The following is a 19,095-nucleotide window of genomic DNA, read 5'->3' as shown; positions in this document are numbered from 1 at the left end:
GTATATTACTCTGAATCTCGTCCTTGCATTTATTCTTTCTGCTTTGGCTGCTTCATATCTCTCAATCCACTTCTGCATCTCCTTGCTATTGAGGATACAAAACTTATTGAATTTCTCTAGTTGCTCTTCGCTCATCTTTCTTTCAATCCCTTTTCCTTGGGAAACCTCGCTAACGATGTGATCATCTTCCTTGTTTTGCCAAGCTTGCGGCATATCCGGATCCGTGGATGTAAGAAACTCTGTGATATATACTAACGACTCTTGCACAAGCCATCCCTCTACCATGCTTGCTTCTTGTCTTGCTCTTTGTCTTACAAATCCCTTTAAAGTTTTCATAAACCGCTCGAGAAAAAACATCCACTGACTACTAACGGTACCTACAATGGCCACCTCATTAACTATGTGCACAAGCAAGTGCACTTGAGTTGTCATAATGCTCGAGGGAAAGTGCTTCTCAAGCAAGCATACGGCTTCACTGGATTCCACCCTAGCCTTCTCGATGCTCGATATGGAGATCTCTTTTTGGGATATCCATCTATTTCACATGTCCATGTAAGATATATTCATAATTAGTCTACAGATTATTCAGCTTAAATTGAAAAAAATGAAATCAATGCGATTTGATAGTAAGCATCCCTCACAATACCACTAATCTTGAATATAGAATTTCTAACATCTTCTTGTAAGCACCCTTTTATTGTAATTGGGAGGATGAACTATCAAAGCAACAAGGAAGTCAAGTCAATAATATAACATAATCATAATTACACTAACGCATCACGATTATCGATACACTAATCCTACAGCTTAAAATACCTGTAAGACCTTGTGCCAATCATGGGACTTGAGCCCACTAAGCTTATTGTCCTTTGAAAATGCTCCTTTCAAGCAACGCATGTACCCTGTGGGTGTTTGAAAAGAGGCAATGTCCGCCTTGACCACTGCCTCCTCTCTTGTGGACAGGATCCATGTTGCTTTCAAGAGGACAACTTTTCCCAAAACATGCACTTGGGCCACAAACGAGACATCCTATTCATAGCACGCAAGTCTTCTCACACTCCTCTCGAGTCTTTGGAACCAACCAAGTGTGCCTAAAAGATCGATAGCCTCTTCATACCACGAGGAGGTTCCTCTCCATTTGCCCTCCAAACCTGAATCCAGTCACTTGTCTTCAAATATGGTGGTGGTGGATCAAGATGACCACGCACGAGATGGTCCAGCGGAAGGTATTGAGCATGACCTTCATAAACATTTTTCCTCATATGTTTGGAGTATCGTGCAAGCAATTTCAAATCCGGTCCAAGAATATATGAACTACACTTAACGTAAAATGATTATTATTAAAAAAGGTATTCATAAAGATTCGATGTAGTTGAATCCCAAAATGAAAATATCTTTTGGAATTGAAAAAATAAAATTTCCCATAGAAGAACCTTTACACAAAACTTCAACCAGCAACGCTGATACTTGCCACCATCCAACAAGCTTAAGTTAGGATTGCATAAACTGGAAGGAAAGACAGGTGACAAAACATTACTGGACTTGTTATCGATGTCCAAAGTGAAGTAAATTAAAAGGTTAATCCCTAGAAAATAAATGGATTGAAAAATTCCTTAATCCTTGCACACATAGAATATCACCATACATGCAAAAAAATTTAATTATCCATGTATAAAGAATAATAGCTTTATAAAGAACAAGCCAATGCTAGTAGAAAAGTATAGGAATATATACTTTTGAATTTTCCACTCAGCCGTGGTGGGGACTTTCGTTTTCAAAAAAACATAATTTCCAAAAAGGCCTATGGTTTGCCTAAAACAGTGAAAGATGAATTAAAAAGTGAAAGATGAATTAAGAAAAGAATTTAAAAAACCCAAAGGGCCACAAGGTACTTAAGGCATAAAGGGGTTGAAAAGGGCCAAACTGTTCAAAGGTCCTAAGGTCCATCTAAAATGCCCTAAGGTCCAAAGGAAAAATTAAAAGGTTGTAAGGTCATAGGGCTCTAAGGCCCAATGAAAAGGACAAAATATAACTTGTTTTATTTTTAAATGCCCTTTAAGGATTTTACATACATAGCATGAGGCCACAGGTGTATCTAATGTCGATCATGTGGCTCGATGCCACAAGGCCCCAAGTACTAAGGACTCCCTTACAGTGTGAATTTCGATGAGGCGCAAAAGGACTTTTTGGGACCTACCTTGGCCCTTTCATTAGGACTAATCCATTTCTTAATCCATTCCTTATGAGGCCCTTTTGAGACCCCAATTCTCCCCTAATGATAAATAATCAATATGGCCCTTGAGGGGTCCCCTTTAGGGGCAAGGGGCATATCAACTTGCCATTGGACATATGTGGCATGTCTATATGGCCCTTGCCCCTAAAGGGGATCCCTCAAGGGCCACATTGACATGAAACGGAACCCCTTGATGCAAAGTGGTATTTTGTATATTGCAAAGTTGTTTTAGCCTACATCCTTTCTTATGGTTCATTATGCTGATATGTTTATTTCAAATATGACTATGATCAGCTTAAATCTATTCAGGTTTGTCCATCATACTATCAATGGTTCCTTTTCTTTGCATCCTTGTCATCATTGACATCATTTAATAGTAGTTGCATTGATAAACATATTGTCCCTTATTGTCCCTACAGTAGTATGTGTTGCTATAATCTTGGCCTACATCCCTTTCATGATGGTTCTTTTCTCATACTCTAAATGGCTACCATCTTTTTAGGACATATATATAGTGATTGGTTGTTACTATTGGTTAGTTATGTTACTGCTAGTGGTTAGTGCTATTGGTAGTGGTTTGTGCAACTGTGCTATAGTGCTACTTCTAGTGCAGATGCTAGTGCTTGGTGCTGCTAGTGCCATTGTAGTGCTACTAGTAATTGGTGTAGCTACTACGGTGCTTCTGCTAGTGCAACTGCTAGCACTTGGTGATGCTTTTATTATTGTTGTTAGTGCAACTACTAGTGGTTAGTGCTGCTTCTAGTGCTATTGTTAGTGCTACTCCTAGTGGTTGATGTTGTTACTCAGTGCTGCTACAAGTGGTTAGGGATGCTGCGAATAGTTAGTGTTGTTGCTAGTGGTTGATGCTACTACATAGCATTAGAAGATGATAGCTTGTCATGCTATGTGCATTCCAAGGACATTGTATTAATTATATTTACATTACACTATAATAGCAACATTGCCTTGCTAAACAACATCATTATATTGGAATAGCTTGAATATAATATTTCCATGTACTAAGTGCGAGACCATTGCATTGAAAGAACAAGGGCATTGCTCATTAGTTATACTATAATAATATTGCATTGAGGGAAACATTGCCTTGCTATACCATTCTACAAATGATAGTCTTATTCGTTGCATTCCAAGAAGGTTGTTAAGAGCACACATGAAAAGAAAAAAATTTGGAAGACACAAAGCAAGAGTTAAAATAAGAACACTTTTAACGAGTCTATTTTGCAACAAGAAAAGGAATCCAATCAGCCAACGATTTCCAAATAGGGATGCGTCAATTTTACGAGCAAAAACCTAGAGCAGGTTTATACGAGCATGTTTTTCAAGAGATTTTAAAAATAGTATTTCTTTAGGAAACATGGTTTTTACACTTTTATTTTCATTAGAACTAGATCCCTTTATCATAAAATTATACAGACTAGTCACTCATTCATTTTTACATAACATAAATCTTCTTATTCATAGACGTCCCTTTGTACCCTTGTTAATACCTTAAAAAAGTATTAAAAAATAATTCATTTAAGAAATGTCCCTCATAATCACTCTCAATATAATAATATTATACATAAATAATTACTTATTAAACACATTTATATCATATGGCAATATCTTTCAGTGCTTTTATAATATTAATAACAAGATATTTATGGACATGTTTCTACAGAGTTTAAATTACTGTAAATAAGTATTAACTTGGGCTTATATATCACTCTCATAAAATACATGTAATATTTAATACTATATATGCAAGGTTTTCCAAAATATAACCCCATAGATGTGCTCAAATGGGGTTTTCCGATCAATTTGAGTGGCTGAATGACTATATTTGGACATTGGATGTGAAAGTTATGTCACTTTTAAAAGGGATGTCCAAGGTAGTTTCACCAGCGAAACTACCTTGAAAGACCTTGTTCAAAGGGGTTTCGCTGGGAAAACTATCTTGATGACTTGCTTCAATGAGTTTTCTCTGGAGAAACCCTTTCATGAAGATAGGTTGAGAGAGGTTTTTCAATGTCACCCCTATTAAGTAAAAGGTTGTAAGAAGGATCATAAGGGAATTTTCATAGAGAAGTCTACTCTACATGTGGGTTTTCTCAAAGGCCATCCCATTATGTTCTCACCATTCCCAAAGATTCACATAAATATTCGTGTATAAAATAGGCATTCCTATAATGCTTTTCATATTTCTAAGTGAAACTATGTTTTCTTCTTATCCATTTTTGTCATATTTTTCCATAGTTGGAAGCTTTTTTTTTCCTTCGCTTGGACGCTCGAAAGATTTTGCTTGGAAAATGCTCGTCCCCTCCAAATAGGCAACATAGGAACAAAAAAGAATGAATTATATTTTAAAAGTGAATATCTATATACAAAAGAAGTTGGTATCCACTATATGCCTTTGCTTCCATCTTCATAACTCAGTCCAATAGCTATATTTGACCATATACTCCAAAATCTCAATGGATTCCGTATCATGGAACAGGTCATCCTTAAATGGTGTTGCATAGGACTGCCGATCCTCCATTTGAAGCTAGACAAATAGCCACGATGCAACATCGTCCATCAAATAGTAGCACATTTATTCAAGACCTTGCATCTCAAACTTTGGAAGTACTCTCCATGTTCTAGAAATGGGTTTCTACAAATCTTGTATAAGGAGTCATCCAAAATAATATTGTTGGCTGCCGACAAGTGTGTGAACTGGTTCCAAATGGTTGGCAAGTCCTTGAAGATAACAGGCTTCTCATTCAACAGCTCTCCATTTCTGTTCACCATGAGTCCCCAACATTATTACAGTCTTCCTGAGCCATAACTCTTATCTTTTCAAAATATTGTGGAAAGCATGCACGGAGGATTTTGTTTACTTTTTTTCTTCTGGATGTGCTCCAAATAAACATTTCAAACCATGACACATAGAAGTCCAAGAAGGCAAAAGCATCTCTACAAATAAACACGGTCCATCCCTTGGACTCTTTACGTTTTTCCATCAAGTTTGCATAAGGTGGGGGTATATCTCCATCATATGACTCAACAACCTTTACTAGAAGGCCATTCAAGTCTAACAACTCTTTGTTCTTGATAGAGAGGCATCGGTACCACTTTTGGTGGGGGTGGAGGTAGGCACAAGAGCTGAGGATGATCCATTAAAGGGATGGCTACTACTCCAGATGGCTTTGCCTCTAGTCTTTCTAATATGTCCAAACACGACCTATAAATTTGATCCCATTTTGCTTCTTCCCTCCTCTGCTACCTCTTTCGCCACCTAGTGATTGATTTTGGTCATTCATTCTTTTCAAACTTGCTATTGACGTGGATGGGCAACTTCAATCCTACTTTCGTCTCTTCCACATGTACTGAATATGGGATGAGATTTTTTGGTTTAATTATATCTTGACACACTACTACACACGGATCCTATTGCTACATTTAAGTACCGATGTTTAGCATGCACGGGGCGCTAATCATCGGTATGAGAAGCACGTGCCATAAAGCATCGCTATATAGTGACTTTAGGCAAACGTCACTATATAGCGACTATTATAAATATAGCGACTTTTAAGTATCACTATATAGTGACACTGAAATACTATTTTATAGCGACGTTTTCCAGAAAGGTTTTTTACTCATATAAGCCTAAAAAGTTAGTTTTTTCCAATGATAAATTTTTTTAAATTTTCATACATGTTTGATCTTTTGAGAGAAAAAAAATATGAGAGCATGTACATCAAGCCTTTGAAGCTTATATATTCATGTCCAAGTTTGAGATGAAAAAAATCAATGAAGAGCATTTACATCAACTGTTTCATCTTGAGCCAAGTCTAAGGTGCCAAACAAGTCTATCTCCAACTCTATACCGTGATCTCCTATATCATCATCGTACTCTAGCATCATACGTTTACTTAAGAGTATATAGGCCCTTGGCTACAGCAAATGAGGGTTGATGGACATTGTCATAGCTGCACGGAGGGGTAAGTTGGAGATGATCCTGTACTGTCTCTAGGGCTGCTAGGGTACTGAGAGGATCTAACTAGGGTCCCTGCGAATTGTGGACCGGATGCAAACTGCTGTCCATGAATACTTTACCTGAGGCATGGCGGCCTGGTTGACAAAGGGGGGTCATGCCTTCCATTTTGACAAGGTCTTTCAAGCCTATAGGATACATACACAAATCATCCACCATATTGAGCTACATGAGGCAACTCCTCCTTCTCGACACCATCCTCCCATGCTTCTTGAGGATGGTGTGTGGGAGACAGTGGCTAGCATCACGACATGGAATGCTTGAGTTGCACGTTGCAGCCTAGTGACGGTTCCACCGGTAGCCACTCTCATTGCTATCTAGCAGGATATCATCTACACTATATGCATCATCTGGCACAGGACATCTGACTTTAGAACAACCTGCGAAGAGAGGGGCCACTTCTACAAGGCATTGCATGCATGGGATATTAGGATGCAAGCTGGCCTCCGCGAGGCTTGAGGTTTTAACTCTTGGTTGGTGCCTTCGGGACAGTCGACTTGTATGGTTTGTTTCTAAGCATTAATAGAAGGTTCTTTTTCTTGTTTTCTTTAAAAAAGGAGATAAGAAAAGTACTTTTCTTCACAAATGGTAGGAATTGCCAAGGTAACCACAGAGGAGAGAATCTTGGTGGATGTGGTAATTCTCATCCATGACAAGATGCATTAAGAATTAAATATTTTAATAATCTCGAGTGTGTGTGACATCTACCTATACCATGCCTAAATGAGATCCACCACTCAAGAGCAAAGGACAAATCAAGATCCCTTGGTAGCATCCAATCAGACTCCTTTTCTATTACTAAATTAGGCTCCCGTAGTACACTCTCTTCCATAGAGTGCATCATGATAAATGCTACTCCCCTCACCACCCCTCTTCCTCTAAGAAACCACCACAATCTAACACCTAGGTTGGACCCTAAGAAAAAGGTAAGGAGATCCAAGTCAACTATTCCACCAAGAAAGGGTTCATCTACATGAGTCAAGAAGATGAAGGTTGATGAAGAGGTTGAAGGGGATTGCTAGCCAAAATGACTCAATTTAATGTCCCCTTTATGTTTTAACCACGAAGTTTGACCTTTATCGATGAGATGATGAGTTGATGGTTTAAAAAGTTCAGTTCCAAGGTTGCTCATATTTTTGGGATCTAGGCCAAGAGGAAAAGTCAATTAATGGAAGCCCTTTGTCAAGCACAATCCACTCTCAAACAAATGAATAGGAAAATGGAGGAGGTTTGTAAACAATCTTGAGCTTTAAGATCTCTTCAAAGAGAATTAGAGATTGAGAAAATCGACAGTTGAGACGATTAGAATATGTTACCCAATTGAATGATAGGGACAACCACTCTTAAACAGTGGCATCCATACTAATGTAGAAGCTAGTCCAATGAAAGGTCCAAAAAAAGTAAATTGAGGATCAAAAGAAATCTAAGTTTTGATACATGTTATGCCTTTTTTATGTTTTTGATCCACATGATATAATTCATTTGTGTGCTCATCAAAAACCCATATGGCATTAGAATGGTATTTAAAAAGCCAATAAGTGGTTGATGTGCATGTGAACATTGGTATGAGTTATGGATTCCATAGGGATCATCAAATGAATTTCTCATTTGGAAGAGACCGATTTTATTTTGAGGCCTTTTAAGCTAGATAAAAATTAGAGATCCTCCAATGAGAGAGAGGCAAATGTTATGTTGGAAATGTTTTTCGACACACTGACATTGTCAAGTTCTCGCTATTGTTTTCTAGCGTCATAAATGCTCCGCCAAATCACAAAGCAAATAATCTGACATTTTGAAGTTCCTACTCAAGCTTTTTTTAGTGTGTCATAAATGTCCTCCTAGAGGGGTTGAAATGACCAAAATAGGCGCTTGACAAGAATGTGCTTAAGAAAACAATTTGGGTACTTAGCGTAGGGCCAAGTGCCTAAATCGCTTTCTTAAGAACAAATGACTGTCTCCTATTTTGGTGCAAATTTTGGTGGTTTTGGCATCACCATTGTGTCCGAAGAAGGCAAAAACTCCCAAAACGACTTTTGAAAACTATATTTGGCCTCTTGGAAGGTCAAAATGACCAAAACAGGCGCCTGATAGGCCAAGTGTCAAATCGTTTTCTTAAGCACATCCGTGTCAGGCACCTTTTTTTGTTATTTCGACCCCTCTGCTCCCCCTTTGTAGGAGGCTAAATTTAGTGATTCAAAAGTCGTTTTGGGGGTTTTCCTTTCTCCAAACACGATGGTGATGCCAAAACCACCAAATTCCACATCAAAATAGCAAAAATCCATTTGAATCCTTGGACGTAGCACTTATGATATCTCATGGCTATCAATTAACTTGTCACTTGAGCCTTGATCATGAGTCATTTAAAGGTTGAAAGCTCAAGCTTCAAACAACTCAAAGTTTCAAGAAGTTTGATCAAATTGCACTGCCCAACCATCAAAATCAAACCCAAGAGTCCAGACCTCATGAGAAAATCACGATTCCATGTCACTGGAGCAGTGTCAGCAACGTCCATGATAGAGGAGGCATTTATGTGTGTTGCATTTTGGCACAGACTAATTTGGATCCTGGTAGCTAGCTCTCCTTCTAACCTCCACAGTAAACAAACATCTTTGCATAGTGCATACTACAGAATGGATCCAGATTCCAACGAGCAGTTTCAACCACAAGATGCACATCATTGCATCTAGATTCTATGTAAAATTCAAACTTCGAAGTACCTAATGTCCAAATTTTTTGCCCAACACAGTCCTTTCTCTGGAGACTCAAACTTCATTGAAAAACACTCAAGTAGGAACTTCAAAATGTTAAGTCTATCCGCTTTGCAATTTATACCTCTGACTGAATGCTTGACCATATAATGTTGTGCTTCTTCACTCTGGAACTTTTTAATTTTGAGCCAAGAAAATAAGAAAATCATGAATTTCTTACAGGCCCCGAAATGAGCACCGCTTTTTCCTAATGTGAGAGAGGCATTAGTATATTCTATCTTTAAGTCTTAGGATTCTTAGTTATCAATGTTGGCTCTATTTTCAATGTGATGAACTATGAAACATTTGAAAAGTTTCACTTTGACATATAATGCAACTCCAAAACTATCCTCAAGTGAGATAGCAGAATAGGCTTTACAATGGTGGCATATGTGTGTGAAATCAAGTGCTATCTGTCCACTGAAACAATCTGCAATGCCTCTATACTCTCTGAAGTCTACTCACTGAACTGATGAACGTAAGGTGTCAAGTAATGTAATGATATGAAACCGTATGTGAGCATATGGACTGACTCCGAGTAGGTACTAGTCAGGAATTTCGGGCATGGCTTAGATTGGCAACTTGGGGAAATTCAAAGCGTCCCCTCTGTGACGATCTAGTCTACTCTGATCTAGATCTATACTGGTCAACCATCGATCAATGAAAGAACATCAAATAATTCCTTTTCTTTTGTTCTTTTTAAGTGTTGGGTCAGATGCGTCGATGTAGAGTCGAATGTGTGCTGCGAAGGAAGTGGTTTTGTCGGTGAGACTCAAATGTGAGTGTAACTTGTGCCGAAGTGTACGTGTGATGTGACGAGCACGTAGAGCGTGAAAAATCAAGCAACTTTCCTTTTTGGAGTGCCCTCAAATTCTTCCTAGATCAAGAGATACGACTTGATCTAGGTGGAGGGGCAAAAGGAGTGCAAATGGTGCTCAATGATGATTTGTCACTATGCGTCACATGCAGTGATGATGTGGCACTGTGCCTAGCAAGAGATGTGCCTATGGAGCCCTATGCTGAGGTGGCAGGAGTGGTAACATGTAGTGACTGTGGAGAGGTAACTGTGCCTGCAAGGGTCAATGCTGACTGGACAGCTGAGGTGGCACTGTTGAGGTGGCACAGATGATGATGTCAGTAGATGATATGGCAATGCTAATGTGGTAGATGATGTGGCAAGTAACGTGCCCTTGATGACATGGTAAATGATGTGGCAAATGACGTGTCCCTGATGATGTGGTAGATGACATGGCAAGTGACATGTCCCTGATGATGTGGCTTGCTGATGTGGCAAATGTTGACTGGTCAATGCGTTGACATGGTAGTTGATTGGTCAATGATGACATGGTAGAGTGTTGGGTCACTGATGATGTGGCATGTGGATAGGATGTTCCACATGTCAAATTGTAGACCTAACCTAGGTATTACCTTATCCTACCATGTGTCGATTGCTAGGAAGCCGGAATCTCTAGATTCCATCAAAATCTACAAAGATTTCGTTGACGTAATTTCTTCAAGGTGGGGAGATCGCTTCGCTTCGTTGAATTAGAAGGCGCTGGCGTTGAGTAGAGAGCTCTGCTCCTCCCGACTGTGTTGGCTATTATAGGTGAGGAGGTCCGTCGATGGAGACGGATAGGCTTTGCTGGAGAGCTTTTGGCGAGCTCTTTGGAGCTTGGGTACTATAGAGTAGCCCGTGGCTGAGTAGAAGATGATGCAGCTGCTCGTGGCTGCTGCTGTGATTTCGACGTTGAGGTTGGAGCAGAGGACTCCGTGCTCAACGATGCAGTCTAGTTGTTGGGAGCCGATAGTAGTCGTTGCAGGAGGGCTAGAGAGCCCGTGAGCCCGTTGGCCTGGGGCGTTGAGGAGTAGCCCCTCGGTCAAGGCTCCATATGTCGCGTATGAGGTGACCAGGATGATGTATAGCGAGGTACAGGCGATGGAGGCAATGGTAGCCTCCAAGATAATGGGCTACTTGTTGCTACAAGACCAGGGATAGCAGGTAATGCTAAGGTTGGCATTAGGGCCAGACGCGCTACTATGGAGTTGGTGTATGCGCTTGCGTTGGAGAGCTTGTCACAGCGAGGGAGCTTAGAGATGCTTGGGCCCTGGAGACTGGAGACTTGAGCATTGAGTCACTTGCATGGAGGGGTATTTAGGTTTGTTGCTAAGTGTGTTGAATGGAGGAGATGGGGAGCCGCAGATGAGCCGTGGCCCATGGCTGGCAAGCAGCCCATAAAGATGCGCTGGCCGTTTAGGCAGAGGTGGTCGTCTAAAGGCTATAAAGTCGTGCATAGGGCTAGATGCTGCTCTTGGAAGGAGCCATCGATTGAGAGGCTTTGGTAAAGAGCTATTTGTTGGAGCTGCCTTAACTGTGCTTGTAAGGATGGAGTAGCCCGTCACTGTTGAAGTTGATGGAGAGCACTAGATGGAGGCAGCCGCTGCTTCTATGGTTATACGTTGGTTGTCGCAGAAGATGAGCCATTCATGGAAGCTTATTGATGGAAGCTCATTGATGCTGCAGCAGCAACTGAGTCCTCATAGTCCCATATCTTTCTCTCAATTCTGAAGGAGGCTCTAGGCCAGACCTTTTCTCTCTCAAGAAGACCTACAAGACCTTAGGAAGGTCTCAAAGAACATAACAGTGAACAAAATTCTTCCAAGGGCTCAATCTCTCCAAGAAAACACACTAATTCCCTCTTAATGAGCGGAAGTGTCTCTCTCTCTCACGTGGATGGAATTATATGACGGAAATTTCTCTCAAAGAAATAGAAGGTGGTCTCTTATCGGAAGTGAACTCCAATGGAGAACACTCAAGAGGACCTTGCAATCACTCAATCTCTCTCACTATCTCACTCTCACATACGGATCACAATGCCTCAATGGAAGGCAAGGGAGCTCTGATACCATGACAAAATATGAAGAGGGGAGAGGAGAAGAGTGGAGATGAGGAGAGAGGGCACAGCTAGATAGCACACCACAAATGACTAACTGTACACTAGATTTACTTGAAAAAATAGAATATATACAAACCCATTTAGGGTTAGGGTTAGGGGATCTAACCCTTTCCTTTATAGCACTCTATAAGGTTAGTGCTATGCACATATGATCACATGATGGTGCTATGCACACGTGATCACTTGATGTTGAGCGTGAACTCTCAACACGGCCCTATCTTTGCATCATTTTAGAATTTTGCATCATCTTTGAACCACCTTGATCTTTGCATCTCTCTCTCTCTCTCTCTCTCTCTCTCTCTCTCTCTCTCTCTCTCCATATGCAAGCGAGTGATTGCCTCAACTCTAGTCAAAGTCAATTTGTGGACATTTGTAGAAACTAATCAAGGCAAATAACTCGACAATGGATGATCTAAATTATACAATTATTGGAATGGTAAGAGCATTTTCTCTTTTATTCATTTCAATGTGTGGGCTATATTATGCAAGGATTGCTAGCAATTAAAATTAAAATGATTCACAATGAGTTCACAAGTCTTCATTGAAAGAACCATTTTTTGGCCCTACCCCACTATTTCCCACGATGGGCAAAGGCTCTCTACCCACAAAGGGAAAAGGCTCTATCTTAAAGTGTTGGTTCTCTACCCTCAAGTGTAGAACATTAGTCCTTTGATGTTCCAAAGGCTCTATTGATTCTTTCTCCCATAGTTCACGAGGCCAAGTAACCTCCACTACAAATATAATTAGAATAATTGATTTTAGATAGGTTTATAAGGTCACGAGGTTTTGTTGTGTGTGAGTGAATGGCATCTCGATTGGAGCTTAATAGAAATTGGAATAATGGCTGAATTCAAGTGTGACAAATATCAAAGAATTGCAAGGTTTACGAGTTGGTTTGTTCCCTCATTGTGACTAATATCAAATTGCAAGGGTTGTGAGTTGGCTTGTTCCCCCATTGTGTTGAAATTTTGTGACCCGTGTGAAATTAACACTTTACACTCCATCTTCCCTTGCATGTTCATTCACCATCATGCTCCTCACGTTGTTCTGTGATTCTCTTCAAACAAGCACTTCCTTGGATTTGCTCCTGTCACAAATATTTAGGTGAGTCCTTGTTTTCCTTCACAAGCTAGCTAGTCTTTGAAAATTCATTTCTAATTTCTTGCTTTGTTTTCTTTATTTAAAATAAGATACCACATGGTGTAATGCAATTTTTCATGGGTTACAAGAGAATTAGATGGAGCTTGTGAGATAGGAAAGTTGATATAAACCATGTCAAGGTATGATGAGATGGTTGAAGGTCATGGAAACTAATGATACAACATCTAATTGACAATGGTAGACATTTTTGCAACGTGTGGCGGGGAAAACAATATTAAGAAAAATCACATGCCTCCTCGCAAAGTAGCTAGCCTCTAAGGTAGCAAATGCACCCATTCGAGCAATGCTACTAAAACAAAGAACATAAGATGTGGTTTCAAAGCTAGTGGGAGCAAACATCAAGTCATTTGACGTGGTCCTAGGCTCATGTCATTGAAAATTTTGCCGTGCATCTTAGGATTCATTATGTGTCGACTCTACCAATGTCCCGAAAGTTGCACAGCCAAGAGACTACACTCTCTAGCTTCAGAGATTTCCTAGGTAATGTGAAAAGGATACAAAGCTAAGATAACATAGTTGAAAGATAGTGACATTAGCTATGTTATTTTCCTCTAGAATGAACTTCTTGGGCAACATTAACGATCTTGTCCATGAAAAGGATCAACATGATTCCACTGCCTGGCCAGTGGAAAAAATGTAACCCAATTTGATAAGCCTCTGAGCATCAACACAATGCAAGAAAAGGAAAGACCACCTAAGTGAAGAAGTGATCACTACAGTGAGATTTTTTTGGCACAATAACACGAGAGTTTTTCAATGTATGTACCATGTGGAGGGGGTAGAAGCAGCATGAAGAACACATCATACGCATGCTTGACACTATGTAGGTTAGTAGTCTGACTTCTAATGTTGTCTATTGCTGCTATCTTTTCTCCTCCCAAATCATTCTGCTGGTTAATTTTCATTTGCATCTTATGGAATAGGGGGGTTGGAGGGGCACACAGAGAGAGAGGGGGCGGGGGGGAGGGAGAGAGAGAGAGAGAGAGAGAGAGAGAGAGAGATTCATTTTGCAAGCGGTCACTAAGCTCCATTCATCAACCAATGCTAGTTGTGCCTGTTGCTATCAATTTCCCCCCCCCCAAATATTTACGCTAGGTAATTATCATTTGCATCTTATGAAATTGAGGAAAGGGGGGGGGGGGAGAGAGAGAGAGAGAGAGAGAGAGAGAGAGAGACGTGGGGATAATATTATTTTATAAGTGACTAGCATAGTGGTTGAAATAACAACCACTGCGATGGTTGTGTTTGTTGCCATCTTTGTTCCTACCAAGCCATAATGCTAGTTAATTTTCATTTGCATCTTAGGAAATTGGGACTGGACAGAGAGAGAGAGAGAGAGAGAGAGAGAGAGAGAGAGAGAGAGCGCACACGCACACGTGTGTGTGTGCGTGTGTGCGCACCCTATCATTAATCTTTTGTGAGATAAGCATGGACCCTAACGTCCACACAATTAGCAAGCTTCTCAACTTGGAACTATAGCTAATTGTTTAACTCTCTCACCCAATTATTGTCCAAGAGTTGATAATTTAGCTAAGATCTCAAAAGATGATCTATGCAGGACAACTGAAAAGACAAAGATCAAGAAATTGTAATTTTTTATATCAGTTCACATCATTCTTCAAATCAATAACAAATAACTTAATACTCTACAAAAAGTTTATCGCTGAGAGACAGATGACCACCTGCAATTGTGTCAAGTGGATTTTCATCCTTTCAAGATAGGAGATGGAGAAAGAGCCTTAGCCAAACTGAGTGCTACTTAATATAACCCATATCCAATATATGAACAAGGACAAACCTATTTGCAGCCATACCCACTAGTCATCCTTTTCTAACTTCTTTCCTTTGCTGCCACTATACTGAAGAATCTGATACACCACAATACCATTTGTGATGATACCGAGTACAGAACCAGCCACCACTAAGAATGAGTCAAGGTTCCAAGAGTTCATCCTTAATATTGTCAACTACACATGAATATTCAAAAATATTCCAAAATCAAAACTTTATTGTACAAGAGTAAATAGGCAGCACAAAACATATCATGGTGTAAGAGACATATTTTGATACACATTACATATCATAATATTAAGACGACACTAACTAGCTCAGAAGGATACTGCTTAGAGGTGCCTTTTCTTGAACACTGGTAAACAGGCGCGCTGCAAGATAGAACAATAATTTCAATTTTCAGCCACCAATCGTGTAGTCAGTCAAAAGGACCAAGGCATCGCTAGTGACTACGTGTTTTTCCCCTTGTCCTAGACTATGAAGGTCATTTCAATGGATTATTCGTTCAGTCTCAGACGTGAAAACTCACCAAAACAGCCTCCAAAGTTTAAGAAACTAGTGATAAAGCTTAGCTGGCCAGTGCTCTTGTTCTGCAAGATCAATTACGCTGCTATTAAGACAGGAAATTTGACAGCGGTTCAGCTAGAGGTATAGGAATGGGTCAAAGCAACCGATGTCAAAGAGAGCAAGGAAAAGATTTTCTAAGGGGAATACAGGGTTATAAACTACGTACCTGAAAATTTTCAGTTATCTGAGGTATCTTGGAAATTATAAAAATTGCGTGCTGAGAAGCCTGCAAATCAATTTGCCAGCACATGGAAATCGTGAATAATCTGAACAACACGCAACAATTGTAATTGTAAAAGCTCTTTCTGAAATTTTAACAGAATTGCTATATGTACGTGGTAGATTCGCTTGCAGACGTATGTACCAAGAGAGAAAGGGATTTACTCATAGATTAAAAAGGAAGTGAGTTCACTTACATACAATGCTTCGAATAGAACCGGATCCAAATGACCAACCATGAGAATAGGAGCAACAGCACAGTAGCTTGTACAGTCAAGGTATTGCAACAACAAATTCCATGATAGTTTTGAGCAACTATGAAAACAAGCCAGAAATGTATTGTCTTGGCAATATTCCTTTATAATTCCCTAATTCTGAGAAGAGTAAAAGACAAACAATCTATGTTTGAAATGCTAATGGTTACTTCTTAAAGTTTGAAATGCTAATGTTCAGTGACTTGGCAATTCTTAAAGTTTTATACACTTGGACATACAATCTGACCCAACTGTCTCTAATATTCTGGCTGATTAAAATTGGTGGTTGTGATATCCAACGAGCAAACAAATGAAAAACTCTGAACTATGATCCACATGCCTGAATCACTGAGCTCCATGCCATACTAGGAAATGTAGAAGCCCCACCATAGCTATTATGCTGCATATTAATGAAGTATTTTTCTCATCTCTTGTGATTTGTCTTCTAAAACATTGGTTGAAATTTTCCACATGGTTGCTATTGTTTTCCGGAGTTTCCTGCCCGGGTCATAGATCCGATTCCTTGTTCTTAATATTACATGATTCTCTTCTCAATCCCTCTTCCCACAATTATTCAATCATGTGGTTGAATTGGGTTCTTCCACACCAGTGTTCTTTTTAAACGGGCATATTTCATGCCTCAAAAAAATTCAAATGGCAATGAATAATTATTACTGTACATACTGGCATTTTCCCCATATAGCTTGAAACCACATCCTACTCTTAAAGATTACAACAACTTTGTCCTACCTTTCCTGATCCTATAACATGCAGCTTCAAATTTGTTTCCATCTATAACTTCGGCCTTGCAAAATTTATGTTTCAAAATCATACGCTATCTTCTACAGCGTCTTGTGAGTTGTGAAAAGATAACTTTCACCTCCATGATCTTCAATAATCAATTCATCACCCAATGCCGCGTAGAATTCATATCCCTTAATCAACATCTTGTCATTCTAACCCGCTACATTTCCCTCTCACTATTTGCAACGATTCTCTTCCTGTTGCAAATGCCCACTTTGAAGATGAATGCAAGGCATACAAACTTTATCCCTAAAAAATTCCACACTATCAATTTTGGAAATATATGAAAGCTGGAAGAGATTGATAGGAAGCCTGGAGGAGCTTGGTAATCAAGCAAAGGCACAATTACGAAGGGAGAGAAGAGAGCTTTGGGGCTGCTCATTTCCGTACGGGCGCAGACCTGCTAGTGATCACGCGAGGTAGAGGCGAGATGGTCTGCTGAGACGTACAGGCAATTGAATACGGACTGCCTGAGGTCTATGTACGGATCATACACGTTCTTGTGTACACACGTGTACGACTTTGGTATGGACTGCATGTACGGGAGCTGTACGCAGACGCCTGTCGCTTGCACACGAGTGTTGTACGGTCTGCTGACAGGGATGCTCTACACGCTGGCGTAGGTTTGGACAGAAAGATTGATGACGGTATACGGGACAGCCTGAATACAGCCCTTATGTACGGTCTGCTCACAGGGATTGCGCAAGTGTTTGATTCAGTTAAGCACGGGGATTTGTACAGATGCCTATGTGGCAACATCGAGGTTTTGGATCTATGCTTGTGTGCATAAGCTCGAGTATGAGCTGAGACAAATGCATCTGTTTTGGGCGGCTGATCTGAAGGTGTATTGGTTTTGGGAATCTCTATGGGGACTTCTGTGAATTTGTCCGTTTTGTCCCAGTCAATCGTTGTATGAGCTAGTCTCGAGTCTGTGACATGCTGCTCTCGATATTGTGCATTTGCTCTATCCACTCTGAGCTTCACACTATGCTGATCCCATCGGTGTCCACGCTACATCTCTAAATCTGAAGCTATTTGTTGGATTCAGTGACTTATGCTTAATTGAAACGATGGTGGTGGTGACTTTGTTTGTTTTGAAGGCTTGTCTATTTGCTGGTTGAGAGAGGTGTTGGTAAGCAGGAAACCATATTTAATCTACTTGAGGTTTTTTTCCACTGCTCCCCTACTGTTTTTTCCCCCGCTATCACCGTCACATGGTGGCACAAGCGGCAGGCGGATCATTATGATGCTTTGATGGAGATAGCATATTTTAAATGGAAGGGACTCTTGAAGGACATCAGGATTCAAGACACGATTCCTATCACCACAATACGTGGATCCCTTGGGGACACAATTCGTTGAGCTTTCCAAGGGCCCCTCCAACTTTGTCAACCACTATGCGAACTGATTCACAGCAACTGCATATGTACCACTGGATGTCTATCCACAACCTATGAAGGAATTTCACGGTCTTGTCCCCACCCTTCTTCAGTAGCTAGATAGACCCCTGAGCCCTCATATGATACAACCTACAAGCTTGCACACAAAATTTCGAGCTCATGAGCAAGAGGCAGCAAGGTCCCAAGTCAAGAAGTACCAAGATTCACTTTCTCAGGAGACATTAGCTCCAACGTGGGAAGAATATTGGATAGCAGTCCAAGAAGAACAAAACCATGAAGGACAGCAAGGGCTTTGATAAATTTCCACATGCCGAGACTCTGGTCAGGTATAACAAGGAGGATCAATGTTATTACTATCATGTGCAGGGTCATCTCGCAAGAATGATTATATACAACACTTATTTCATTAATTTTGGACTCATATGTCTACTTTTGGACTATTCCTTAAAATCCTTCCCAACTGAAAAGTTTACTTTATGAAACTGTCATTCGAGAATCAAAAGTTTACTTTCTGGCACTATCATTTTCACATAAGACATTTCAAAATATCTCTCTACAATGTTGTACAAATAATGCAAAAACTACTATTAAATCCTAAATTTCTATTTCTTGTTTATAAGAATCATATTCTTAAAATAAAAAATCCGAGTTATTAGTTTAAATCCATGAAAAACCATGCTATTGAGGATTCACAACATTTTAAAAATGTATACATAAGAGACCTGTAAGACTCTTTTTACTTTCAATGCAGAAAACTATAACACTCTTGAATATTCAAGAAATTAAAAGGTTTATATACACATGAGACATGATGGAAGCCTCTTTTGTACTCCAAAAAGTAGCAATAGCTATGCTTGCAATTTTACATTATCATGTCATAAGTTTTACAACAAATATTGCTCTGGATGAGTCTTTGTACAAAGGATCTC

The 19,095-nt window shown here is 39.9% G+C and overlaps 1 protein-coding gene across 1 annotated transcript; it reads right to left on the bottom strand.

The window, feature by feature from the left end:
* Nucleotides 1-14,754: 14,754 nt before the first annotated feature.
* LOC147902992 (mannose-P-dolichol utilization defect 1 protein homolog 1-like) lies at nt 14,755-15,966 on the bottom strand. The gene is made up of 5 exons (XM_087374270.1): nt 15,906-15,966; nt 15,656-15,715; nt 15,452-15,512; nt 15,252-15,293; nt 14,755-15,052 (listed from the first exon to the last, which is right to left on the bottom strand). Exons 1-5 carry the CDS (start codon nt 15,945-15,947, stop codon nt 14,949-14,951), a joined length of 309 nt encoding a protein of 102 aa, XP_087230396.1. The 5' UTR covers nt 15,948-15,966; the 3' UTR covers nt 14,755-14,948.
* Between the last annotated feature and the right edge of the window lie 3,129 nt (nt 15,967-19,095).

Source organism: Dipteris shenzhenensis, chromosome 4 (genome assembly GCF_047967505.1).
Source record: "Dipteris shenzhenensis isolate YYH24624 ecotype China chromosome 4, Dip_SZ_1.0, whole genome shotgun sequence".
NCBI classification, from domain to species: Eukaryota; Viridiplantae; Streptophyta; class Polypodiopsida; order Gleicheniales; family Dipteridaceae; genus Dipteris; species Dipteris shenzhenensis.
This window is presented reverse-complemented; position numbering and strand designations above follow the sequence as displayed.

Bases quoted from the DNA above. Each gene is read 5' to 3' on its own strand.
- LOC147902992 (XM_087374270.1), bottom strand. From the start codon at position 15,947: ATGGTTGGTCATTTGGATCCGGTTCTATTCGAAGCATTGTAT. The intron at 15,294-15,451 runs GTGAGTTTTCAC...TCTATCTTGCAG, and splicing joins AAACTTTGGAGGCTGTTTTG to CGCGCCTGTTTACCAGTGTT. The intron at 15,053-15,251 runs GTATCCTTCTGA...ACTCATTCTTAG, and splicing joins AGAAAAGGCACCTCTAAGCA to TGGTGGCTGGTTCTGTACTC.